The sequence below is a fragment of the Pezoporus occidentalis genome, unplaced genomic scaffold (genome assembly GCF_034315485.1).
Source record: "Pezoporus occidentalis ecotype Australia unplaced genomic scaffold, CSIRO_AGI_Poc_V1 ctg139, whole genome shotgun sequence".
Lineage (NCBI taxonomy): Eukaryota > Metazoa > Chordata > Aves > Psittaciformes > Psittacidae > Pezoporus > Pezoporus occidentalis.
Genome location: NW_026913198.1, coordinates 342183 through 369104, shown reverse-complemented (window position 1 = coordinate 369104; position 26922 = coordinate 342183). Strand labels below are relative to the sequence as shown.

Sequence of the window (26922 nt, the reverse complement as noted above, 5' to 3'; positions counted from 1 at the left end):
ACCAAGAGCAATGAAGATACGAATTTGCAAACTAAAGTGATGCAAAACGCAGTATGAAATTACATAGTTCTACACTCAACCAATATCTTCATTTTCTTTGGCACAGTAGTTGTTTACCTGCCATCCATTCAATAAAGAGGTTATAGTTGCTCTTCTCACATGTAGCACCCAACATTCGAATGATGTTAGGATGGTTCAGATGACTCATCATTCTTATTTCTTCTCTTAGTGCTTCAACTACCTCTTCTTGCTCAGATGATGTGTTCCTGACATACGTCACCTGTTTCGAAACACAGGTATTCAGACTTATATAATTTACCAGTCTTGTAAACCCCCCATCATTACAGTAACAAGAATGGATGGTTTTCTGTCCCTTTTCACTATCTGTAAAAAGCAAGTATTCTTTTATCTCAAGCTTCTTCAGCTGAATGTATCTCCATGTGAGACAGTCACAGAAAATTAAGAGTGATCTTCTGGGAAAATATTAACAAAAATATCTCCAAGAATGGAGTGAGGAAATTTCCCTCTTCACTCTCCTCTGCATCAACTAGGAAAAAAAAATTCCAGATGTTGAAGAAAAGGAAGAAAGATAAGACTCAAAATGTGATTATGACAATGTTATTTGTCAGAATTTTATGATTTTAATGCCATACTAGCTGTTTCATAACTAAGTCTTTTATCCCAGAAATTCAGTGGGGGTGCGATGGTGGTGAGGGAAACAGATCAGAAGTCATGTAATGGAACTGGAGCGAATCCCAGCTCTGACCCGTATTAAATCTGAAACAACAATATGCTGCAGAGAATGTCATCTGGGCACCAGAATCAACTCTGTATCTCTAGGAGAAGCCCAAACAACTACATGGACAGTCCTACTCTTTCACAAACAAGAGAGTTTCAAAGCTTGAATAGCTGACGGCAGATTTTTTCCTTGACTAAATGTCTTGAAATTGCTGAATTCCCTAACTAAGTTTCTTATCAATTCTAGACTGAAATGTTAGGACTAAGATTCTCTATGTTGGCATCACTGACTTAGACCTAGGGCACCTTAAGTGTCAAAGATTTACTCACACCTAGAACCTTCCAAGAATCTTGAGTGAAGAATGTGTATTTGAGCCTCTTCACAGTCACAATTCTGTGTTTATTCATTTAAGTATTAAAAACAGTTGCCTTAAAGTCTGCTGTTAGATCAGTGGAAAAAAATATTAAGCTACATTTCCTCTGCTGAAACTATTTTCTGGAAAAAAAAAAACAAACCAACAAACAAAAAGCAACTTGACAAGTAAGGGGAAACTACTTTTAATAGCTACCTTGCATATATGGGATTTATTTGGAATCAGGAAATCTGGGCTGCGTTCCTGTCACTCATTTATGGAATTAATAAATATGCATTTGAAGAATTATGAAAAAAGTGTGCAACATATAAAAAAGTACAGCGGTTTTTGTTTGTTTGCTTTCAGTTTAAGGAGAAGTAAAAACCTGAAAATGTTATGTTAATATGCATGTAGATTTTGTTATGCGAGAAAATAACAGGGAGCATAGGAAGCAAGGAATACAAGAAGTCTGTGAGAGCAGAGAGCTTTAATATTCCAAAGAAATATTGAAGAAAAACAAGCACAATATATTCAGGAAAGTGGAGTATTTGAAATACTTACCTGTTTTACAGCCATTAATGTCCCTGTTCCTACATCTTGAGCTTGGTAACAGGAAGAGAAAGCTCCAAGACCAATTTGCTGACCTTTAAGCCATTCTGAATCTTCTCTGTAATGGTGTTTTGCTTTGGTATGTCCAGGCAGGGTTTCTGGTGTCTGCAAATTAAATTTGAAATCAATTTACCAGCATGCACCTAAAATGTAGACATCCTGGAATGTCATGAAATATCCAAGCTCTTATGCTTCTCCCCTACAGTTCTGTGTTCTGCAGGTCATATACTTTTAGCTGAGATCGGAACACCAGTGTATTCTGTAGTCCACGTACTTCTACTGTATGCAAGAACACAGCTGCCTCTACGTTACTATCCAAAGAAGAAAGGCAAGATTTAATGACACAACTGGAAGCAAGACCTCTTTTTCATTCTTGATCTCACATCTAGTTAAGGTTTTCATCAGCCCCTATAGTAAGCAGAACCAAAATAATGTTTCTTTTACTTACTTCCCCCATTTTATGCTTCACATATTGTTAAATCATTCAAAGGATCACAAATAAAATACTTCTTGATTTTTATTTCTTAGGCTTTTGTATATTTACAAACAAGAATGTTTTTTCTGACTCCTAAAGGATCTTGCATCTTCTCTCTCAAGGTGCACTGACAACAAAATCTCTTCCAACTCTACCTTTTCTTTCAGAAACTTGTTTGCTTTTATACAACTGCCTTCAAAGTAGATCAGCATTAAGATTCAGCACAGTTCTACTTAAAAACTTTGCTCTTATTTTCTGATTTCCCAGTTTCTACTTTTCTGCCTTTTGAAAGGCTGGTATATGACATAAGCATATATATATGTTTCTCTTCCAAATAACCTCTCTGACCTTGTTAATAACATGAAAGAAGTCTTGTCAGCACCCTCAACTGGCAACATGTTTATATCCTAACTCTTATGAGAAGGTATTGAGCACCTTTGTGTGTTGTGTAACTTTAGAAATAAAACAGCCCTACTTTATAAATTCAGTGAATCTCAATTATGACTTAGGCTAAATTCCCATGCGTATACTTACATCCTGCTGAATTATTATGATATCTTCACCATTTTCGACCTGTAGTTGGGGGATTACTGGCAGAGCATCTTGAGAGGCTGACATTGCCATAGCAATAGCTAAAGCTTCCTCCTCTTCAGCTTCCATCTTTTCTTTGCATTTCTGATTATGATTTACATCATCTTTGTAAGTATCATCATTTTCTGCCCGCTCAGGAGAAAGAACTGCAACTTCAGACTTGAATGTAACTGTGCCATCACTCGTTGGCATGGAGGCCTCGAGCAAGTCCTCAATACTAGAATTGAGCTCTGCATTAACATCCAATCGACATTTTTCATCTACTGGTGTAAACACCGTCTCTTCACTCGGTATAACTGCACTGCTACTATTACTATTGCCATCACACTGTGAAATATCATTCAGATCAAGTGTCATACTCTTTTTTAAGGTTTCTCCCTGCTTGTTCACATCACCTGGGGTGGGCCGTGATGGCTTTGGCCTGCGTATGTGACTGGATGGCAATGGCCTGGCTTGGGTAAAAACTGGAGAGAGCTTCTCTGATTCTTTATTTTCACAATAGCTTCTCTGAAACTGGAGAGAAAGTTTCCGCTGTGTTTGAGGAGAAGGTGAGGGGATTTTGCAGGGCACAAATCCTGGAGTTCTGAGTTTAGAGACATCTGTTACAGTGCCAGCTGATACAGATGGGTTTGAAGGAGACAGAAGTGTTGGGAATACTGACTGGGGATGACTGGATGAGGGAGAGGAGTTCAAACACTGACTGGGGGTTTTTCCTTTTGTTTGAATGGCTGGCTTTGGTTGCTCAGTGGTTGCTGGTGAAACAGGAAGTCCCACAGCAAGGCCAGCCAGCATCTCAGAAACATCCTCTGGACTTGCACTCATTTTTTTATCGCTTAACCCTTTCCCACTTTTCCCTGATAACTGGACAGTATTGTTAGGAGTATTACTTTCTGTGGCTTCTGGAGAGTTATCTGGTACAGGTGGCTGCAAAAAGTCTTCATGTTGGCATTCCCCAGAGTGCATGTCTTCCATGCCTAGCTGGATGGCTTCTGCAATTTCCATTTCATCTGCTATTGCCATCAGACGTCGGCGCATCCTTGCATAATGAGTGGAGCTTGTCACACTCAACATTTCTAACAGCTTTACAAAAACATGGGGCACTCTTGCCACCATTCTTGCTGCACTCAAAAATACTCTCCGTGATAGTTTACCAACCATTGAGTGGGAATTGTCAATTGACTGCAAGGCGAAAGTCAAGAGGGAAAGAAGTTTCTTATACCTAAAAAATGAAAAGAGGTGTTTCATAAACCAGTATGTTTGAGTTAATTAGTGCCAAGAAAGCCATTTCAAGAGAACTTATTTAGCTATTTAGCAGAAAGGAGACTTATTGCTACACTGGTGCTTCAAAACTGATTCACAGGTCAGAAGTTTTAAAAAAAGGCAACCATATACTCTCTACAGTAAGGACACTTTTGCATATAAACATATACTATTTGTTTACAGGACTTGGAACAGCTGTTTTTTTTTAAGAAGTCACTAACAACACATTCAACTACAAAGAGTAATAGTCACATAGTGTAAGCAAATACCTGTCTACTACAGTGTCAGCCTGCAGAACATCTCCACAGACAATGTGGGGATAAAATTCACCAGGAAATTCCAACAGAAGTCTGTCTATTAGACAGAGTCGCCCCAGTAGTGCTTGCCAGTTGCTAGTTTCGGTTTGGGTTCCAAGAATACAAGTTAAGACATAATCGACACCACCTATACCAATGGATCCTACAAAATAAAGTTGATAAATTAAGGATTAGATATGTTCACAATCAAATATCTTAGTTAAATAAATATCAGGACTGTACTGTACAGAAATACACATTGTGTGCCCAAATTATTCCCCTCCCAAATTGCTGAAATATTATTCTCTTTGTCATGCTGATACTGAATAAATCCTGTATTAAATTTAAAACACTTCTGTGTATTTGCTTATAGTTATAATTCATTTATATATGAAAAGCTATTATTACCAGATTTAAGTATTTCTCTCCCAACTGCCAGCTCGCCTGCTTGGCCTTTACACATCTCCAATAGTGTTGAGACTGAAAGTTGACTTGTTCGACTATAAGAAATTAAAATAAAAGTAACTCTCTTAGTAGATGCTTTCAGAGAAAAACAGACTAACAATTATATTACAATAATCATTAGCTTAGAATTGTGTGTGGAAAAGAATTTCACATCACTTTATTCCTAATGATTTCTATAATCTGTATAATCCCATCTATAATCCCATCTGTAACCTACCAATAGTTGTAGGATTTTTTACAAGGATACTTCCAGAAGTGTAATGTCTATCACTAATAAACAAAAAAACAAGTAGGAACTCTTCCTCTTGCAAAAACAGGCATCCAGGAGCAGTCTGATTTCACTTATTCCCTTAACTTTAGATATTCTATTGCTAGACTATTGCCTGAGCATCTCTAGCTACAGTATCAGATGAAATGCTGCTTAGGAACCAAACCTAAACAGGCACAAAATCAAGCTGGTGGACTTCTGCATCTATCTTACAGCACATGTAAAGAAGAAATGGTTGGTGCAGCAAATCAAACTGTTTAGCTAAGGACAGGAAGACAAGGACTACTCAAGCCAGAAATGCCAAGGGCATTTACTCACAACAGCTATCTCCTAATATCACATTGTAAAAAAAAAAAAAAAAAAAAACGGAAGTAGAAGTGTTACATTAACACTTCATGGCACAGATGTACAACAGCTTTTGCTGAAGTAGGAAACACATGACTGGTACTTGCTGAAGGGTACTTGCTGACTGCTTAAAGGTGCATTAAACCAAAACAATATCATCCGAGATGGATGGGATGGTCCCTGACTGCACCTAACATCTTCCTTTACTTTAAGGGAGAAAAAGGCCTTATGAAAGTATCATCTAAGATCTGTGAGTTTTAGAAAAGTACAGTGAGGTGCCTTCAAAACCTGCATATTTAAAGCCAAATGTTTGCTGGTAGCACTCAGACTTTAACATGATATATTTATACTTACAATTCACACATTTCATCCCCAACTACAAATGGTCTCCTAGTTCCACATAAATTGCATAAATGAAGCTTGAAGACATTTCAGTAACAATCCAAAAGGAATGTGAAGTTTGTAAGACATCATACCTGTTGGCATCAGCACATTTAACTAATATTGTCTCTACAACTGGCTTGAGAAGTCGCTGTAGTTTAGTCCTCTCTGCCAAAGTATGACAGGGAGTATACACCAGCATGGCTCTCAGAGTTTTCTAAGAGGAAGGAAAAAAACAATACCCAGGAAATTAAATCAGGTACATATTTTTAAAGAGTTTTAAATAGTTTTACATAAATTGCATTCAAAATACCAGTGAAACATTCAAATGATAAACAGCTTACTACATGTTCACTGTTAAGAGTAGTCATGTATCTTTTGAGACTGGAAAGAACCTAATCATACAAGTACTGTTAATGTTAGCACTGCAGTAAGCATTTCCTTTTACTTGGCCAGTGGAGTTACATCATTTCACTCTTGCTGAGGATTCTGGTCATCCCAATTTCAGATGATGGTTAAAAGTTATCAGTGGTGCCCGACAATGATTACTAGGGTTCCTGACTTCATCCATCACCTCCCTTTCCCTTCCCTACTAGGATACAACAAGAAAACAACTACTTACTAAAGCAGCAACATACACTTTGTAGACAGGGTCAGCACAGACCATGGACAGCACACTGCAGCAGGATTCCACCACCACATCTCCTGAGATACTGGTCTGAGATGACCCACTAGCTGCTCCCAGAGCTCCAGCACTTGTGTTGTTTCCATTGCTACTTCCAGAATTTCCTGTGCTTTCACCATTAGCCAGTAATAGAGCACCACTAACATCATGGGAAAGACGTCTAAGCGCCATCTCTCGTATATTCCAGTTCCGAGAAAACAAACAGCCAACTAACTCCATCCCAAATACCTGCCAAGGAACAAGCAACATTACAGAAGTCAAACTGAGTGATACTGCAACTTAAGTACCCAAGAAGAGAAATCAAGAACAACAAACAAATGTTTCTGGTGAAAAACAAACACACACCTCAAGAAGCCTGACAATAAAAATGTGTAAGAAGGTACAGTGTCTTAAAAAAAAGATTCTGTGACAGAAAAGAAACGTCATAAATGGTAAGTTATTGGTTCTTCAAAAACTTTCTTAAAAGAAGTAAGGGGATGACTGCATGGTTTCATTCACTCTGAATTTTAATTACGCACTATGGAGTTTGTTTCTAGACACAGATATTAACAATGCAGCTACACTGGACAAAAACAACAGCAGAAATAAAGGCAATACAAGTTCTCCCACTTTTAAGTGTGTGACCCCCTGCTCTGCTGAACCCACCTCTAGAAGATGTTAACTAGAATGTCATTCAGCTCTTGTAGCACAACTTGAGTAACAACAAATGCCAGCTTTGTATTGATGTCACACTTGCACAGGCAAAATTAGAATACTACATTTTATTACATGGACCCTTCATTTGGGGCCTGAGATGAAGTCCAAAACTGAAACTCCAGTTAAACAAGACTGGAAAACCTTCTCCTCTTATGCACATTAAATATAATGCTTTCCAATCAACTACAAAGCTGATAGGATTTAGAATAAAATTTCTGAATTGCTATGATGAATCTGGCAAAACCAGTCAAAAATCAGTTTTTACATTTGAAGCTTCTTATATAAAGTAAGATTACCTGAATCCATGGCTCAGCTAAATCTTTATAGGCAGAAGGGACCTGCTGGACTCCATAATGAGTAAGGTTGAAACTGCTATCTTGGGTTCTTCTCTGTGATCCAGCTGTAGACTGCTGCTGAGTTTGTTGCTGAACCATACGGAGAACAGAAGAATCCACAGGGCTTGGCAATTCATGACTACAGAGCACAACAAATGATGTGGATTAACAAATTAAACGTACTGAAGTAAATACTTCAACATGTTTGGGAACATCAGCTTAGGATCCAGAAACAGTTTGTTATACACAGACTAAATCCTTACCTATAGAAATCATGAGATCTCCATTTAGATCTGCAAAGAGGACAAATAAGTGGCTCTCTGTTTCTTCTGCATTCTTCTGCCCCTGAAACACAGCAACAGGATAATGCAGACTTCTGTTCTACAGTGTATAGAAACAGTAACGCCATCTTCTGGTTTAAAGTTCTACTGAAGAATGTTAGTTTCAGCATAGACACTTCTGAACTGAGCCATTTGCAGCAGCCTGATAAATACAGGAATTTACACTTTTTTTTTGCATGAAGGAATGCTTCAGTTTATCACTACAATTAACATTTAAAGTTATGAACTGAAATGCATTTCCTTTTGAACCTCAAATATAGGCAATTTTTTCAAAAGTATTAAAATACAGGAGATGGATTTTTTTTTTGTTAAAGCAAAATGTAAGTATTCATATACTTAATGTAGCATGTAAGCATACTTCGTAATTCACTATATAATCTATAAATCTAAAAATCTACTCCTAACATTGCTCAAACTGGACATAGTCTTTTCACTCAGGCGAAAGAGGCTCAAACCTCTAGCCCCGCAGTTAACTTCTTTCTCAAAGCATCAAATTACATATTTTATTTGTGAATAGCTGATTAAGTAAGGAACATCAACAGTACCTCAATGATACCAAACTCTCACATAGAAATACCAGTCATGACTTATGAGCAGGTTTGGGGTTGTTTTTTTTTTTTTGACTTAAACAAAAAAAACAATGAAAACACACTAAGTTGTAAAACTTTTGCACATTTAGAGTCACCAGAACTTCAGACAAAGATGACAACGTACATATTGACATGCAGTGGTGGTGTAATTTGTTCCTGCAGCCATCTTCACACACAGTTAGGCTTTCTTCATCCAGCATGCCTAACAAACAAATGGGGCACATCTGTTCTTCTTCATCCTTCATGCTACAAAAATAGATATTTGTGATTGTAAAAGTGGTGTATCAGAATTCAGAACAGCCTGTAACAGTGAAAAAAAGAACAACTTCCAGCTTTGAAAAAGTCACTTATGAATAACTACAGTTATTTACAAATCATACTGCTGAACTTTGGTCTGAGTAATTAAGCCATCAAACTTTAGAAGCACTGAGTACAGACAACACTTTGTTAAAATGAAAGTCATAAAACCCATGACAACTCTTCAAACAAGGTCAGATACCAATCAGATTGAAAGGCCCAGTGCTGGGCACTTTTTTCCTCTAAGGTTTCTTCTTAAAATGAACCGACCTTTACGTTTTTACTCATCATCTGGTTTCGAAAAAAACTTGATTGTTTTCTATTTTGAAAGCTACCCACATTTTTTTTTTATCACAATCCTTTCACAGTATTGAGTCACAAGGTAGTTTTTAGCCCATTACAGGAAACTGTAAATACTATTTAACAAACTTACATAGTACACAAAAAATTACCAGAAGTTAACAGCCCCTCAATAATTCTCTGCCACTAGCAGAAACAGATGCAGCAGATACATGTGAACACACATCACATGTAGCTTGTTTTAAAAAAAATTTCTATTTTACACTTGCTTCCACTTTGTTTATCCTCACCTTAATTTTTAAGTACATATCACAAAAGACTTAGAAAAATTATTCTGAATTTAAACAACACATAGTGAAAAACACAGATTTTAATCTTCAGTAATATTGTTTAAATGTACAAAGCTTACTATTCACAGCAAAAATTTAAGTTATAATTTGTGAGTGTCCAGAAGTCTGCTGGAACCCCATACCTGATGTATCTTTAAATTAATTTGTTCATGCTTAATTTCTATATACGTATATTTACTTCTACTTCCTTGCAAATGGTTGATGCTTTTTGCCTTGAAAAATCCACAAAAATAATCTTACAAACTCATTTCCACAGCAAGTACAGAAAGGCAAGTATTAAATTAAACCTTGTTTTTGAAGAATTAGCAATAAACTGAAGATATTTGCAAGCCACAATAATTACAAGAACAGAGTAAACTCTTATCTCGAAGCTGATGCTCACATACTTACATCATGCAAGATTAGACTTGCACAAAACAGTAACTTATCTCATGGAACCAGTAATGCTAGGAACTAATATCAGCTGTACTGTGAAACAGCTGAAAAATCTTTCATCCTGTAAAAATGAGAACTATTGTAGTGAAGTTCACAGTCCAATGAAGCCAATTCTATAAAATAAAATTTAAAAAAGTTCCTTTTTTAAAGGAACTGGCTTGACAGATAAGTAGTTCCAGAGGAAACTACGTATTTAACTGCTTTGTTTATCAATTTTTTTTTACGCTGACACAATTGAGCAAGCTGGAAAAATAAATAAAAGATGATAGGAAATGAAGGTCTCAATCTGTACATCAGGATTATAAACCTGTCTGAATATATTAATCTAACTATAAGCTTATTATCACAAAGTAACCTATCAATGTACTCCTTAAATTATGCTTCACTTTACTCACGACACAATTTAGGTTGCCTTCTATAGTTTGACAATTCTAGAGGTTGTTTAGCCCACCCAGCAATGAATGGACAGCTCACTTGTTTAAAAATTAACCATTATCTTTTCAAAATCAAGGAAAAGAATATGCAAAAGCACTCAAGTAGAAGGAGTCAGGGGAAAAATAACTGAAGAATCAAACTTCACTTAACATTGATAAATAAGGCACTGCTTAATATTATATCAACTTTAAAAAAATTAATAGATTAACAGCTCTCAAAATAATGTACCCACCCATTTTAGGTGATGATTTTTTTTATATATACATATATAAAAATGTAAGTAAACCTGTATTTTATATATGTTTACACAAACAGAGTGCATTTGCCCCAAAGTTTTGCAGCATACTATCACAGACACAAGCATTCTCCAAAGTGGGGTAAGAGAAAAAGAAAAATCCTGTTTCTTCATTTCTCAACTTCTGCACAAGTGCTGTATTTGAACAAATGCACACAAATAGGTTTCCAAGGTTAATACATGCACTTACATTTCAGAAGTTTGTTTTCCAAATTCATAAAAGGTCCAAAAAATAAAAAAAAAAAAATAGAAAAAAAATAGAAAAAAAAACCAAACAAAACTAAAAACTTTCTACAGCTCTACCTAATATTTTTCAAACAGGGTTTTAAAGCAAATATGCCCACTTGGTCCCACAGTGACTAACGCATGCTTGAGTCAATTGTTTGCAAATACAGAGACTTAACATGGCTTGAAATGAAAGCAGCTTTCAACAGAAAAGAATGCAGGTGACTCTAAACCTCCAAAATTCAAAGAAAATTACAGAATAAAGCTTTTAATTCCCTTAGAAAAATACTAACCTGTTTTCTGAACTAGATGTAGAAGTACTAGATGATGACAATGTATGAGAATTTGACATGCGTGAGACAAACTTCTGGATGGTGTTACGAGATGGAGCTTTGATCCTCGAGCTACGCCTACTGTGATATTTCTGGAACAAACTCTCAACCTAACATCAGAAAGAGATAGCAACAGTTGTATTTATGCTATGAATAGCTTGTAATTAAAAGTAACATTACCAAAGTTTAACTACTGCTACAAAATTTCTATTCACCTTCACAATAATGCATTAGCAGTAGTAGCAGCAGCAAGAATTTCACAAGTCTAACAAACAGATCAAAGAAGACACTTTACAAGAAAAAACTTATTTGCTTACTAAACAAGAGCTTTAAGTATACACACTATTACTTCTGAAGACCCTCATTCTGTTTATTTTTCAGCTAATTGGTTAGACAGGTATACAAACTTGAGCAGAAAATCCAGAATTTGAATTGCTCACTAAACTACAGCTCTCCACTGTTCCTCTTAGTCATGTCTCTTATTTTCAGCTTTCTTTCTATTTAGAGAGCTCTTGAGATTGAATTAAAGATATAATTAAAAACATATATTCTTATTGCTTTTCAAAGCAATGGCTTTCAGCATTTTTAAGATACTGTCCTAAAGACTTTTACCTAGAGTGTATATTTTAGATCTGCTGTTAGATCTTTTAGAAATCGATTACCTCAAAGTTTTTCAGTGTCTTTCTCCAGAGCATTGGATCTGAGGGTTCAAGCTGGAACACACGCAGCATAACAAACAGCAGATGAATACAAAACGTCCCACGGCCACAGCTACAAGTCTGCAAAGAAAGTATATGCTAAAGCTCTACTGAATTGATAGTTACATAGATAATTTCACACATTCAAATGCATCACAGAATGTACACTGCCCCCCAGCCCTGAGAAGAAAAAAAAAGTTAATGCAAAATATTTCACATATAGGCATAAATGGCTTACACAGTCTACAATATTTCCTAAAGCATTATTCGGGAATATACAGTGAAAAGCAGAAAATTACAACATCAGTTTTCAACTGATTTTTTTTTTTTACCAACTTTTTTTTTTTTTTAACACTGACTGAAGTTCTTGCTATGCTTCCTACTGGAAAGAATTTATGCATATAATCTCCATATACCCATAACATGACAGCAATCAAACTTAAATGAGATGCGTCTGTTTACTCAAAACCCTAAATATTCCCTAATGCAGCATCAAATTAGTACTATTAAAGTCTACAAAAAGGACCTCACTTTGGGTATTATTAACGAAGTTATCACAATATTAAAGGAATGATGTTATGTGCTTGTCATTTATATATATCCCATGAACAGATGGGATAAAGTGTTTCAGAGTGAGAAACTAGGAAAATGAAGCGGCCAAATTCTTACTGAAGTACTTAAGACATAATTTGAAGCCATTTCTAGGAAGGAGAAAAAGACTGGAGTCTTTCTTTAAAGACAGACTTAAGACAAAACTAAGATACTTGCTATGTATTTGACAAAATATAAGCTGATCACTACATTACATCAGCACAGATTACAACTTTTAAACATTACTTTGCACAGCCATTATCATGGTTGGCAACTAACTTGACCTAATTTGGTTTTGAACAGTTTTCCAAGAGTAAATAAATAAATACATAAAGTCTAAATTAATAAAAGCTACAGACAACACAAAGATGTTCTCTACCTGAGGCCCAATAAACACTCTGTATTTGTTGTCAGGGCTGTCTCCTCCAATTAAGAAAGAGTTGGGTCCTATCTGTTGCAGCAAGTACAGCCTGGCTCGCATAACTTTGTTGACACGACGATTTGTTTCCTCAGGGCTGTATGGAGAGAAGCCATCTGGAGATGGAGCTCGTCGAGGTGGTGTTATTCGTCCAGTCTGAAACTAAATATGCAGTACCATCATAAGCATTTCCAGGATTACACCAAGTTTAATTAGGTGCTGATTTGGTGGGGTATATTTTGTTGGGTTTTGTTGGTCCCTGAAACTATGAAAACCTGCTTAGACTGTATGATAATAAAAGGATTTCTTTTCTTCCATGCCCAGAATTTGAGGGCAGAAGGAAAACTGAAGCTTTTGGTAACTGAAATTTTTTCATTATTACAGAAGTCTTTTAAATTGCTTCTGTTTTCAAGCCTTCATTGGTTGCCTTACCATATTACTATGGAATTATCAAGTATAATTCAATCAGAAGATAATCATAGACTTGTGACTTAATAGAGGAAATTGTTATATAAGGTTATAATGCTAACACACTTCAGAAATGAGGAAATCCTATGACTACAGTTTACAAAAGGGAACATACAGTCAATGAAGAACAAAAGAAATTCCAAAGAAAAGGAAAAAGGACACAGCTTCCTCTCCTTTGCACAATTAAAGCAACTTTCAGCTCAGGATGGTTTTTTGTGTTTCATTTGCCCATGATCAAAAATTCAATGGCCTAAACATTTTTAAACGTTTTTTCATTTAAATTCTTCACCTTTCTAATGCTACAATATGCATTAATGACTTTGTTGAACTTCAGCTCTTCTGCTTTGATTTACATCCACTTTGAATTTTATTTTACAATACAAGTTATAATAAACTTACTGTCCATCAGACGAGTAAGAGACAGTCTAGACTTCTAAGGTTTTCCATGTGAAAGGTTAAGGTAAAACAAAGAAAACCAATCAAGTAAATATGGATCAAAGTCTAAGTAGTTTGGTGGGGTTTTGAATTTTCCATTTTTTTTTCTGGTTGGTTTTCTGCCCCGCCCCCCCCCCTTTCAATTTCTCTTGTCAAGAGAAGTACTGTAACTTGTGATACTCATTTCCAGTTCAGAGGAATGTGGAATGGCAGTACAGATTTTGGTTTTGAAACCTTGTTTAGAGCAACAGGACAATAAAAGCAAATAAGACTCTATTCTTGCTGTAATTCACTGTGAAGTTTTAGACAAGTCAACTGAAGCTTAATTGTGGATGAGCATTTTTATAACAAGGAAACCCATTAAATACTGTCACTCAAAACATTATACTCTTGATCTTCTTTAATGAAGTCAGTTACTATTGCTCAAGAGATTCTATTCCAGATCTTCTCAAATGCCATAACAGAGTTTAGTCTACTAACAAAGCATATATCATAAATCTTATTAATCTGTACATAAAGATCAGTTCTGGAATAGAGGATCACAAATAGCATACCAGTAATGCTTTTCTGCAGGAATCTTAATACAGTCAATAATGCTGTCCCTGATGGAATATACCTGCCTGGAGAACTGACATGCAAAACTGCAGGAAAAAACCCGAAGTATTAGCACCTCCTTGTGCAAATCAAGTTAAGAGCAAATACACGTCTTCATGACTAAGTATCTATATTATTTCCTACAAATAAAAATTTAAAGCAGGACTGAAGTAACAAAAACCTCAAACTTCAGAGACTAAAACTGCATACACGAGAAATGTAACATCAGACGCTCTGCATATCTCACTCAAGTGATATCCTGTCATAACCCATTTGTATCAGCATTTTGCCCTACACAAGGAGGATTAATTGCCTCTGTAAGCAAAGGATTGCAGAATATAGGCAAACTGAAAATTACATGACAGCTTGCTACTTACAGGCACTGGAGATACCCTTTTTCTTCTAACACCGGGTGATTCAGATTTAACTGTTCTAGATGAAGATGAAGAGGAGCTACTAGGAGAAGGACTACGTCTTCCCTTCTGTGTAGGTGAAGAAGCAGTACTTTGTCCTTCAGCTTGAGGTTCTAAAGAGAGTTTGTTCATGTCTGATCCATCTCCTTTAGCAGGGATAGGTTTCACCACCTTGCAGAAATTAAAACATGTTAGAGTAATAAACTGATTGTTTTACACTACAGCAAAATTCATTAAAAGTTGTTTTGCTAGCATTATGTAATTAATACATTATCCAGACATCTGAAGTCTGCTTATTTCCTAGATTCTAGTATCAACATCTAATATGGGTTATGTTTTAATCTACATGCAACAAAAAAAAGTGAGATTTTTTTCTGTTTGTGCTGCTTACATTAGTTGTAGCAGCAACTGATTTGATTCTCAAAGTACTTCCATAATTGTCATTCATGACATCTCAAAGAACAGCAGTTCACCAATTTTGATAGCTGGAGCCAAAAGACTGTTTTCTACAGGCATTGCCTGCTTATTAAGAGCCAAAACATTGGATCTGTTTTATACAGTATCAATTGAGAAAACTATGGTTGCTATTTTTCCAGCACGCTTGTTGCAAAATAAAAACTACTTTAAACCTGGAGACACTGAAGCAGAATTAAGGTGTACTGTGCTCTATAAGAAGCACACCTGGGTTTTCTGCCTGCCATAGAAGTAAAACAGCTATGCCACATCTGGTATCTGAGCTAATCTATTGTGCACAGCGCTGCATTACAAGAGCGGACACATGCTCAAGCAGAAGTGAGTACATACGCTCCCAATAAAGTGCTTTGTTGTACTAACACTGCACTTTGACAGTGAGGTATGGAATATTTCAAGACAACTTTCGGCTGTCTGCCTCTCAGACGCGCACAATGCATAAGGCCCTTGGAATCAAATTAAAAGCAGTCACAGAGGGTAATTCAATTTTAGTTCTAAATGTTTCCATGTCTTAGAGCTTGACTCAAAGCTGGAAGGAAGCTCCAGGTTACACCTCAGGTTAAGAGCAGACCTCTCCTAAAAGTTCCAGAGATCTCTGGTTTAGGCAAAAAATGGAAGGGGCTTCCTCTGCTTGGGGTACAAGGAGAAAGACATACACAGACTCAGTGCCTTTCTACCTGATGATTTGGACTGCATCCACAAGGTCAAATGCTATTTTAAACTGAAGTATTTAACTCATCGAACCGAAGCTATTCCACTATCCAGAAATGCATTTCAGTTTCAGCAGGCTACAGAGAAGAGGACAATGAGGAGGTTGTGACATAGTAGTTAGGCACTGTCTAAGAGTAGGAAAACCCACTTTTATAGCCTTGACCCAAGAACTGCTCATTTTACTTTAAAAAGGCATCATACTGTTTTTAAAGAGATTGGCATCTGATTATGAAAGTGAACACGACAAAAGAGAAGTATAAAAAGCAGGGTGGCCTCTTGGTTTGTTTTTTTCTTTTTTTTTTTCCAAGTCCTACTGATTCCTGTAAGGCTTTCACATTCCTGGAAGGTCAGAATGCAGATTCATGTGCCTATGGACAAGTTATACCAGAAACCTCAAGGGAAGTGGCCTGAGAAAGGAAACAACTTCAAGTTATGCAGTAACCAAGATGCATTTAAAAATTATTAAAGAACTGTTTTGTTATTTTACCCTTTGAAGAACTGTTTTTTTGGTGCACTAAGTATTTTCAATGTTCTCTCTAATGACAAAAAGTTAACCACAGAACCCTCTTATTTCTGTCCTAGAAAAGCTGTCCCCAAACACTTTTTTACTGAATCAGATGCTTTTATCTTTAAATTAACACTGCCATCAAGCAGTATATGGGAATCACATGAATCAATGCAACTGCACCAACAGATAACTAATGGCTATTAATTAGTGAGCATTATATTAAATAGAATTGTTACTCTGTTAATAAGTTTTGTATTTGATCTACCTGCAATTCTTAAAACCACTTCTGAGCCATTCATTCAAAAGCATTACCCAAAAGGCTATTTGAATACTCTGGCAACCAAAGTTTAGCAGAGCTGAGACTTGTGTGAAGGAGTTACACAAGTTTGGTTTTGTCTGGTTCTAGTAAGACTGCAGTTTGATTTTCCTTCTAGTAAAAATTCCATATATTTCTGTTTCAATACACAGAAGATTAACACTTCCCAACTAAGGAAAACTGAAGTCATGAAACCTCTACGTATCAAGGGAGTATAAAGCACCAGAGTGCAGTTTTGCACATAGGCGTGGGTTTTAACCTAATGAACGGGAGCTGCTATTGTTAAAGACATTAGAGGGCAGTGTTGTCCCAGTATTTTATAATACACAAGTCAGCTGCTCAGCTATATGTCTTTTTCCTAAAAGATACAGCTTAAGAAATGCATACATTTCAGAAAGTCAGCTACAGTTTCCCGTTAAACCACTTGAAAAAAAAAAAAAAACAAAAAAACAGGAGGACCATAATTATGAGTATGCAAATTGTTAAAAAAACAAGATTTCTAATAGAAAGGAATTTAAAGGATTTTAATTTGTAACAGGTGTTACAGATATGGCCATTTCGTAAGTGCCACCTACCACAGGGCCTCTCCTGCTTCTTCTTTCCAGCCATTCATGCTTCCAGGCTGGCATACATGTTGCCTTGAGTTTCTCCCTGATCATGCGCTCTTCTGGGCGGTCATCCATCTTTTGCAGCCCCCTGAGGGTTTCTTTATTCTCCATGTCACGACTACAGCAAAGAAAAATAAAACCAACAAAAGTCATACACACAATTAATTTTGGTTAAAGTATACCACCATTAACATTCCTAAATTTTGTGCCATCCTGTTCTCCCTCTCTTTACACTGCAGCTGCTAAAACATTACTTCCAACCAACTGCAGCCAGCCTTTCAAGAATAATTTGCTAGTCTGCCATTTGCAGCATACCTGTCTGGAGGGCTATTCCATTAAAATGCATATTCTGTTTGGACACCCAGTAAAAAGGAAAGTCTTGGCAAATACTAAACCAATACAAAAATAACCCTACATGTCATGCAATTCACCAAAGGTTTCACGAGCATTGTGGTGGTTTGTGGAATCTTTGGCAATTCAAAGCTTGCAGTCTCTGCCTTAAAACAGTTTACAAAAATCAATGTAAATCAGTGGTGAAAATTTTTTGCCTTCATACAGTGCACAAGTGTGAAACTATGTATACAGTGCCTCTTCCTATACATGAACTTTTCCTTAAAAAACTACTTCAAAACTAATACACTGTATGTATGTTTAAACTCATGGCTATTGGCCATGAGAGCTGCTTTCCAAGTGACTGATGACTCAATAGCTCTTCAAGTCAGATATAATTACAGCAGAATTCACAGCAAGTTCATATCTGTAAAATGAAAGTGTAATCCATTTAGGCTTGTGCTTTTTGAACTACAGCAAAGTAGTTCATTGTGATTGCTGGCAACAACAAAAAAGCAAAAAACACTGTCAGACACTGAAAAATACGAAGAGTCTGGAAGATTTCCTGACTCTGCTGAGCTATCTACTAAATCACCAAGAAAACCACACTCTTAAGCAGCAGCACATGATCCCCACCCATCTTCTTGAAGTTAGCTGTCTTTAAAAGTAAGCAAGTTGATTAAGCCAAGTCTCAAAATGAAATTTTATCTGAAAAAATCAAATCACAACTCAAAGTGGGAGGAGATAAGGCTGTAATACTAGTTTCAACCGCTGATTTCATGCATGTAGCCTTTAGCTTCTACAACATTTATCTACGCAGTTCAAACTACATTTATGTATGCCATGATGACCTACAGCATACTCCCTGTAACACTCACTGCAATAAGATGTTGAAATTACAATTCCTATCTGCATCAGCAATGCATTACTAAGGTTTACCTATGACAAAACCCTACTTAGAAAAATTACAAGTTTTCCCTGGTCAGAAGGAGCATTCCTGTTATATTTGTTTTCTCTCATTGTAAAGACAAAGGAAACAAAGTATTCTGAGGCAGGAAATAAGTCTTCCTGTTTAGTGCTGAAACTTAATAAGCAGATGGATACTGTAAACAAAATATATTTTCTTTCAAGCAGCATCTAAACCTACTGTTAATAACTGATCTTAGACACTCAGAACTCTGTCTAGCAATTAAAGACTTTAAAATGTTTATACAGAGAAACACAATCCACCTAAGATTTTTTCAGCAGTTAAGTATTAATGCGTAACTTCAAAACTAGTGCTGACTGACATTTATGTTCCAGCACCGAATTCCATACTATTGCTTTCTAGAAACAGAGATTAAAGAAAACCCTGTAGTGATAGTTCATGGCAAACAAAGATTTAATAGCAGCAGGATGACTTCAAATGGAGAATGTGCCTTAAAAGTTTAAAATAAGGGAACAGCTTATGTGTAAGAAGGGTCAACTTCATATTTTGTCCTCAGTCAAAAAATCCATTCAAAAATTTTGGCATTAAAGAACAGTACAGCTCTGAAATTATACAGCTTCAAGTTTTAAATATACCCTTTTTTATGTTAGTTATTCCATTACATGAACCGTCTTAGTTGTACGAGTATTTTGTGTACAAGACAGAAAACACTATCCCAGGAGTGAAAGAATGACACAGTATTTCATCTGTTCATATAACCATGATTAACTTCCCTACTGATATAAAAAAAAAGGCCTTTTAGAGGCCCTTGAACAATGTAATACAACAGTAGAGGCTTCACAATCTGTGCTTGTTCTCTAAAAAGCAGAAGCAGCTATCTTCCTCTCATGTGACAGCTAAACTGATCTACTCTTGCCTGCACAAAGAACTCTTGTGCAGTTCCTCTGTGCAGGTGGGAAAGACCAACCAAGTCTGAAAGGTTTTGCTGAGTAAACCGTGATTATATTTTTTGCAGAAGTATTACATGTATTTTTATAGAATATGTTTCCTGAAGTGCTCAAGAAAACTTCATATTTTAACTCAAGCTTGGCTAAAATATTTATTGACTATTCTGATGCTGTTAGGTCTGTGGAAAAAATATTTCCCTGTGACTGCAAAGAGCTCCTGAATACTACAAGAAATCTTTATTTTGTGTCCCTGAACCTGCACTTTTAAAATTCTTATTGTTTCAATTTAATTTAAAGCAAACCCCTCATCTATTCCAGGCAAGCTGAAGTTTCCCTGTAAGATGCACAACGGCTCGGTTGCCAGTCTCCCTATCACTGTACCTCAGAACAACGCATGAATAATAAATCCGGAGTATAGTCCACTGAGGATTTAATCCTGCAGCATAGGGAGCATTCTGATCTTCATACAGCAAAACCTATTCATAAATCAAGGTAACAAAGTGCTGAAGTGACTGCCAGGTGGCGCTTTATTTGAACAGCAGTGACTAATTAGCAGGCCAAAACCCAAATCTCAGAGAAACTCTAGCTTTGACTACAGTGCCTGTTGTTTCTCAACAGCCCAACCCCTGCTTCACAATGGAGCAAGCATTTTGCTTTCAAATGTTTCAGCTTCTCATGCATCAGAAGAAAAAGACAAGTGACCTTTTATTCCAGATAAAACTTCACTTTCAAACTTTGCACCCTCCCAAAAGGGCAGCATTACAGATCTTCTCAATTATTTTCATTGGTAGTTTCAAACCAACAGCATCACTCCTGTATTACTAGTCAAGAAATGCCAAGGAAAGGAACCTAAATTTTAATTCTAAAGTAATAAGCAAGCTCAACAGTGTGACAACTGCCATTTTTTTTAATGCATAAGCTCAGTGGTCTGCGCATTAGTAACTGCATTATCCACTTTGGACTATTTGCTTCATGAGCTATGAAACTAACTACAATAAGATTAACGTACTGCATGGAAAGAATCAACTGAACATCTTGTGCAATAAAGAAAGCAAAACATTGTCCTTTGTTTCTGTCTTAATTACGAAGACTTGTGAAGAGTAATTGAATAGTTAGATCATTAACAACTTGCTCTCTATGGATCAATGATTCAATATTTTAAATCAAGGCATGCAATACACTTGTTATTTAGCAAACTACTATGAAATGCACAAGCAAGACTCACTTCTGAATAGCTCAGTAAATTTAGTACTTATTCTCTGCAAGTATTATTCTTACAAAGGGCATATAACAATTTGGGAAAGCTGAATCATAGTTCCAAATAATTTTCCTGTTCTTAATGTTTAGATACAGCTCTTTGCTTCTCTGCTATTTATTTGGGCAAGCAGCTTTATTCAGTAGCCAAGCTGGACCAGATTTTATGAGCAGCAGGAAAACAGGAAAAAGGCAAGTTCTGAAACAGCTAAGAGTCAATTCACCAAGAAAAGGGAAGCTCTGTCTGCTATATCCACAAATACCTAAAGGGAGGAAAAAAAGTTGTAAGCTGCCGAGTCATTTTATTATTTTTTTTTTAATTATTTTTATTTATTTTACATTTGTATGAAGTGCATTGGTAAATGTAACTTGCATATCAGCAGTAGTCAAACCATTGGTGACCACAGAAAATATTCACGAACAAGGGGTTGCACAGCAGCTCCATCAGAACAATTAATGCATTTAACAACAGGTTGTCAGAACAAGAGCCCTGGGTTCTGTGGAAAAGCACTGAATAACGCGGCACAAATATACAAGAAATCATATATTCTGCTCAGTCCCAATGTCATATATGGTGACAGTCAACACTGGGGAGGGGCTTAGATGGATGTACAGAGATTAGAAGAATTAACTCTTTCAGTGCAACCATCCAGCCAATTCCTTATCCACCAAGTCATCCTCTTCAGTTTAGAGACAAGGATATCATGCAGGAGAGTGTCAAATCTTGCACAAGTCCAGGTAAATGATGTAAGTCACTCTTCTCTTGTTCACAAACAGTTACCCTGTTGCAGAAGGCCAGCAAACTTGCCCATAATGAAGCCATGTTGGCTGTCACCAATCACCTCATTTTCCACATGCCTTAGCATAGCTTCCAGAACGATTTGCTATATAATCATGCCAGGCACAGAGGTGAGTCTGACTACCCTGTAGTTCCCCACATCTTCTTCCATTTGCAAAAATGGGAGTTATGTTTCCCCTTTTTTAGCCAGCACACTGTGCCAGAGTGCCAAAACTTCTTAGACACGATGTAGAGTGGCTGAGCTACTCCACCTACTCCACCAGTTTTTAGGACCTGTTGATGCATGCCATTAGGTCTTACGGACTTGTGGACCTTATTGTTCCTTAGATGGTCTCAAACATGATCTCTTACAGTGAGTGGTTCTTTATTCTCCCAGTACCTCAGCCTTCCTCATATCCTGTGTAATAAGGTCTCCCATTTTCTTCTGGAGTGGGCACACATTTTCCTTAGTCTTCATTTTATCAGCAGCGTACCTGCAGATTGCTGTTAACGTCCCTGGCCAGATTTAATTCTATCAGGATTTTAGCTTTCCTAACCTGATCCCTGGCTGCTCAAACAGCTTCTCTGTATTGCTCCCATTGGCTGGATTCTGAAGGAACCTGGCCACACTTTGAGATTTTGGCACTGTTCAAGAGCCACTGAAAATGAGTCCTACAAAACACGCAAATAAATACTAGCCCGTATTTGCAACAGATGCTTGCTGCAAAGTTAATGAAATGGACTTCTCTTCTTCATGTTTCCTAAGAAGGTTACAGGATATCTGAAACAAGTATTGCAAAAGCTCCTAGGGCTCTCATCCCTTCTGCTGTTTAATCTCCCAGTACCAACTCAAACGCATCAGTGTGTACACATGTACGTCCTGTCAAGTGCTCTGCATGTATGGGGAGAGCATGATCTCCCTGTGCGACAAGGAGACTTTCCTGTGGTATCTGTCAACTAATCTAGCCACAGGCCAAGCATACAGTAACTACACCCACTTTAACAATGGCAGCTACTATTACAAATGTTTATTTATGTAAGATAAAACAAGCTAGCATGACAAAAAATGACAGGAAAAGGCATTCAAAACTTCTGCAAGCATATGGCTAAAAATGGCTTCAGTTTCAGTAAGTCCTCTTTCAGCTTCTTCAAAATCTATAGTACAGAAACTAACAGCAGGAATCTTATCTGATGAGGAGGCAGTATTGAGTTTAAAAATAAAAATAATTTAAAAATCAATGTTATAGCAAGCATAATAACCATATAGGCCTGTGATAACAAAACAAGGAAGCCGATTACAGGAGAATAAGTATACGTACAATTCCTTAACAAAAATATGCTTTTTTTTTTTTAATCGTCCTCAGTGTATTTCTGAGATTTTGTTTAAGGAAAAACATTCTGCTGCATTCATATCTTACTTTAACAATGTACTTAGGTTTTTAATTTATAGTAACACATGCTTCTTTAGAAATTAAATTCTTGGTATTAATTATAAATTACATAGAGTGAAAATGCAGTGAGTACACATTCCTTCAAAAGGAGCCCAGATAAAGGAAAAGGGGTATCTTCAGTATTTGCTTAAAAATTGACATACAAATTGCAAACATATTCACATAGCAGTCTGGAAGCATAACACTAGAGACATCACCTAGAAGAGCTTCAGCTTGTCATCAGTGATTTGAGAAAGGACACTAAGTTACATGTGAACAGAATTTGATCAGAAAGGTTTTGCACATGAGTTTCAGTTTAGCCATTCCCTCCCAGGCTCCTAAGCACAAAATAAACTCCCATATGCAAGCACCTGGGAAAAAAAACAGTTTCACAAACAATGGGCACCCCGCCAAAACAGACAAAAACAGCATTGCATACATCTAGAAAAGATACATGTGTATGAAAACATATAGATATTATGCTTATGCAAAACATGCTAATATATGCAACAGCAAACAGAAGCAGTATTGAGCATTTCTACAGTATTTGAGGGGGAATGTAGAAAGTAAAAGCTATTGGGTTAACTGGATATTTTATATTACCCTATGAAACAATCTTAAACGATTTCTTTTTATCTATTGAGATGTATGTGGTCTTACTAAGTCCAGTTTCGTGAACGAGTAACATTATTTGACAATGTGCAAAGCTTTAAATAGACATGAGTAGTGAAAAAAAATGCCTTTACTACCTTCAGATTTCTGTTATGCCACTGATTTCCCAGATTACTGCCAACCCTCAGCAAGTTTTGTGGGCCACCAAGCACTGTCATCTCTCTCCTTGCTACAGTAGTGCTCAGTTTGTAGAGCTCTACAAACCAGCTCTCTGCATCCCAGTTTGACCACACTCCCCACGTTATCAAGACCTCTGGGATCAGTAATCATTAAAGGCAAAATAGTAAGTGAAGAATAAAATACACAAAAAAGCATCACACTTTTCCGCAAAAAGTCAAATATCATTTTGTATTCAAATAAAGTAAATGATATGCGGAAGCTGGGGATGGTGACTTCAATTCTGCCTTTCAGCAGAAAATGCTTTGGCTACTTCTTATTTCTTGCATTTATTTTTTAAATGAACTAGCACTTTCTGATTCAAGGATAGCACTTTTTAGGATCTCCATGCTTGCCAGGTACAAGAAGTCTTTTTCCTTCCATCAAGATTGTGTAGTTATTGTTTTGTAAAAATTCATAAAATATAACTGATTACACCACTACACCACTTTGAACACTGAAAGCAATTCTGTATCTAAGAAGTATGTAAAGATTAAGACATGACCAACAGGACAAAAAAAAAAAAAACCACATTACAGAACAACCCCAAGACTACGCTGATATTCACCCATCTCCCCGTATTGCATTATTTGAACATTCTGGTATATGTTCCTATATAGTAGTGGGAACAAATCTATCTCTAAACTCATGTAGGACTTTGAGGTCACAAAATGGACTGGGAATAAGTAATAATATTTTAAAATTAGTAAAACTAAGTCATGCCAACTGTATGTTTGGCAGAATGATGAACCATTTCTTACTGCTGTTGAAAAGGAATCAAAGAAAGTTTTCTCTTTACCTAGAGAGTTAATCTTTCACTGTGCTTTGTAATCAGCAGCACAGCAGAACCAAAGAGTAATTCCAGTTCTAACTCCACTGTGAGATCTCCTCCCCAAGGTAACTATGCAGGTTTTGGCTAAAATGAGTTACAACTGTAACAACTCCAACTTTCATATACTACTGTTGAATCAGAACAGGTAAATTTACCAATGACATCTTTGTCTGATTGAAACGGATCACCCAGGAAGGAGGAAAAAAAGTTGGAAAACTATGGAATTTATGGACAGGAATAAGCACAGGCAACCATGGTACCCAAGTTTTGTGGACATACAAGGGAGTTCAAAAAACAAACTGTAAAAAGTCGATCAATTGAAACTGTCAAAAATCTCAAACACACTCATTTCAAAAACATCAGAGCAGCACACTCAAGTAGTCTTCTTTATTGCCACGGACAGGTATCACATTAAAGTGACTTGTAAGAAAGCTTTTTCATTTATCCTCACCCACAAGCACAAAAAACAAAGAAACAACCATTGTTTTAGAAGAGGAAGTAATCTTATGTTGCTGAAGCTACAAAATAAGTATGATTTAAAAAAAAAAAAGCATTTACTTGCTTATTGAGAGACCTGTACTCAACAGCAGTGGTTATAAAATAAGCACCAAAGGTATTTTCGGTGGGATGCAGGCCAAGTGTATCTGCAAGATAATTATCTGGAGCAGACTAATAGAGAGATGTACGTATACATCAGGCAGAGGAGACATGTTTTCAATGACAAAAATCTCTCTCACATACTGGATGCACTTGAAAAGGGAACTTAAACAGGATTACAATAATGTTCTTAAAATTAGAGTTTTGCTTTATTTGGCACTTGTTTTAAATATTTAATACTGACAATCATCAGAAATAGAACAGAATACTTAACTACAAGTGCATGATACTAGATACTTCCTTTAAACTATCTGCCTATTTAATTTCTTTATTTCATCAGGAATTGGCTGTCAGCATTCAAACTAAGGTTCTGATTTCCTGTTTGTTGTTGACCAGTTATCAGTTACCACTGAACACCAGTGATATTAAGTTTTCTTCAGTAAATATGACTAACTTTTTTACAGTTTCTAAGGCAGCTTACAGAATAAGCCTGGGGCCACTCAGGCTTTTTGACTAACTTAGTCAAAGCAGAACTGCCAGAAAGACTCCAAGCTGTGAAACAGCAAGCAATGCAATTAAAATTTGTCTAAGAATTGCCATGCAATCCATACATGCTAAAGGACCCTGAAGGGCAAGAGAGCAAATGGTTACTAACCATTTGTGCAGTACCCTCAAGCACCGTTTCAGCTGAGATAGCTGCTAAGTCCATGGCTTCAAAGAAAAAACAAACATTAACACACAGCTGTACTTTCAGATATTTAAATTACTCTCTCACATAGCCCAAAAGACAAAAATTGTGTTCATTGTGCAATGCTAACACTAAGTTTTCGCGGACTACTCGTGGAAGCTCACCAATGCAACCCTCAAACATCCATCTGCAGTCCACAATTGTGTTCACACTCCATAAATCAAGTCTTAAAATTTAATGGAGCAGTTCTCTGGAATTCAGATGTTATCAATCAACCTACATTGAGAAATCTAAAACAACAACAGCGAGGCCCTTTCATGAATATTCCCAGTACAGGGAAGAATGCTGGGATACTCCCATGTGAAGTTCACAATGCCTAAGTATTCATGTACAGCAATGACAAGGTTTCCTTGCTTCATCACTGCATCCCCACCCAAAAGCACTAATTTTAAAAAAACTGATATAAAACATGTGGTCGGGCTATCACGAAATATTAATGCTTATCTGAACTTTACAGTGAAGTGAAAGCAGTGGTACTGCCTCCTTAAGACCAGAAAAAAAGAATGTACTTGTGTTTATAACAGCAACTTTATTAAAAGCCAAAACTTAGGTATACAGAAAGAAAACTTGATCCAGTGTGCCAAGATTAAAATTGTTAAAACCAGCTTTGACAGGCTGATCATTTAGTTACACACACATGCAAAGAATTTCCACATTTTTCTCAAACTTTGCATGATATGTATTTGAGAAAGTTGTATAAACAAAAGAGAAACCTCCTGTCGTCCGTCTGGAAGATGACATTTCACTACGACACATGAGAAGCAAGGCCATAATGAAGTTAAAACAATAAATTAAGTTTTCTATAGAATGCTTTCTTACCAAGCCCAAATTCACAGCATGGTTTTCGAACATCTTGATTTGCAGACTATTCTTCATTTTAAAACGACACCTTAGTATAGAAGAGCCTTGCTAATTTTTACAG

The 26922-nt window shown here is 36.5% G+C and overlaps 1 protein-coding gene across 3 annotated transcripts in view; it reads right to left on the bottom strand.

The window, feature by feature from the left end:
• MAP3K1 (mitogen-activated protein kinase kinase kinase 1) overlaps positions 1 to 26922 on the bottom strand; it is a 56779-nt gene that overhangs the window by 6196 nt on the left and 23661 nt on the right. For all 3 annotated transcript variants that reach the window (XM_062609510.1, XM_062609511.1, XM_062609509.1), the window contains 15 exons: positions 17296 to 17446; positions 14679 to 14885; positions 12766 to 12966; positions 11760 to 11876; positions 11059 to 11207; positions 8553 to 8674; positions 7761 to 7842; positions 7459 to 7636; positions 6404 to 6694; positions 5877 to 5998; positions 4731 to 4822; positions 4296 to 4485; positions 2710 to 3985; positions 1653 to 1805; positions 118 to 280 (listed from right to left, as the gene is read on the bottom strand). In XM_062609510.1, the coding sequence (XP_062465494.1) occupies positions 118 to 280; positions 1653 to 1805; positions 2710 to 3985; positions 4296 to 4485; positions 4731 to 4822; positions 5877 to 5998; positions 6404 to 6694; positions 7459 to 7636; positions 7761 to 7842; positions 8553 to 8674; positions 11059 to 11207; positions 11760 to 11876; positions 12766 to 12966; positions 14679 to 14885; positions 17296 to 17446 (3494 nt within the window). The remainder of the gene's footprint in view (positions 1 to 117; positions 281 to 1652; positions 1806 to 2709; positions 3986 to 4295; positions 4486 to 4730; positions 4823 to 5876; positions 5999 to 6403; positions 6695 to 7458; positions 7637 to 7760; positions 7843 to 8552; positions 8675 to 11058; positions 11208 to 11759; positions 11877 to 12765; positions 12967 to 14678; positions 14886 to 17295; positions 17447 to 26922) is intronic.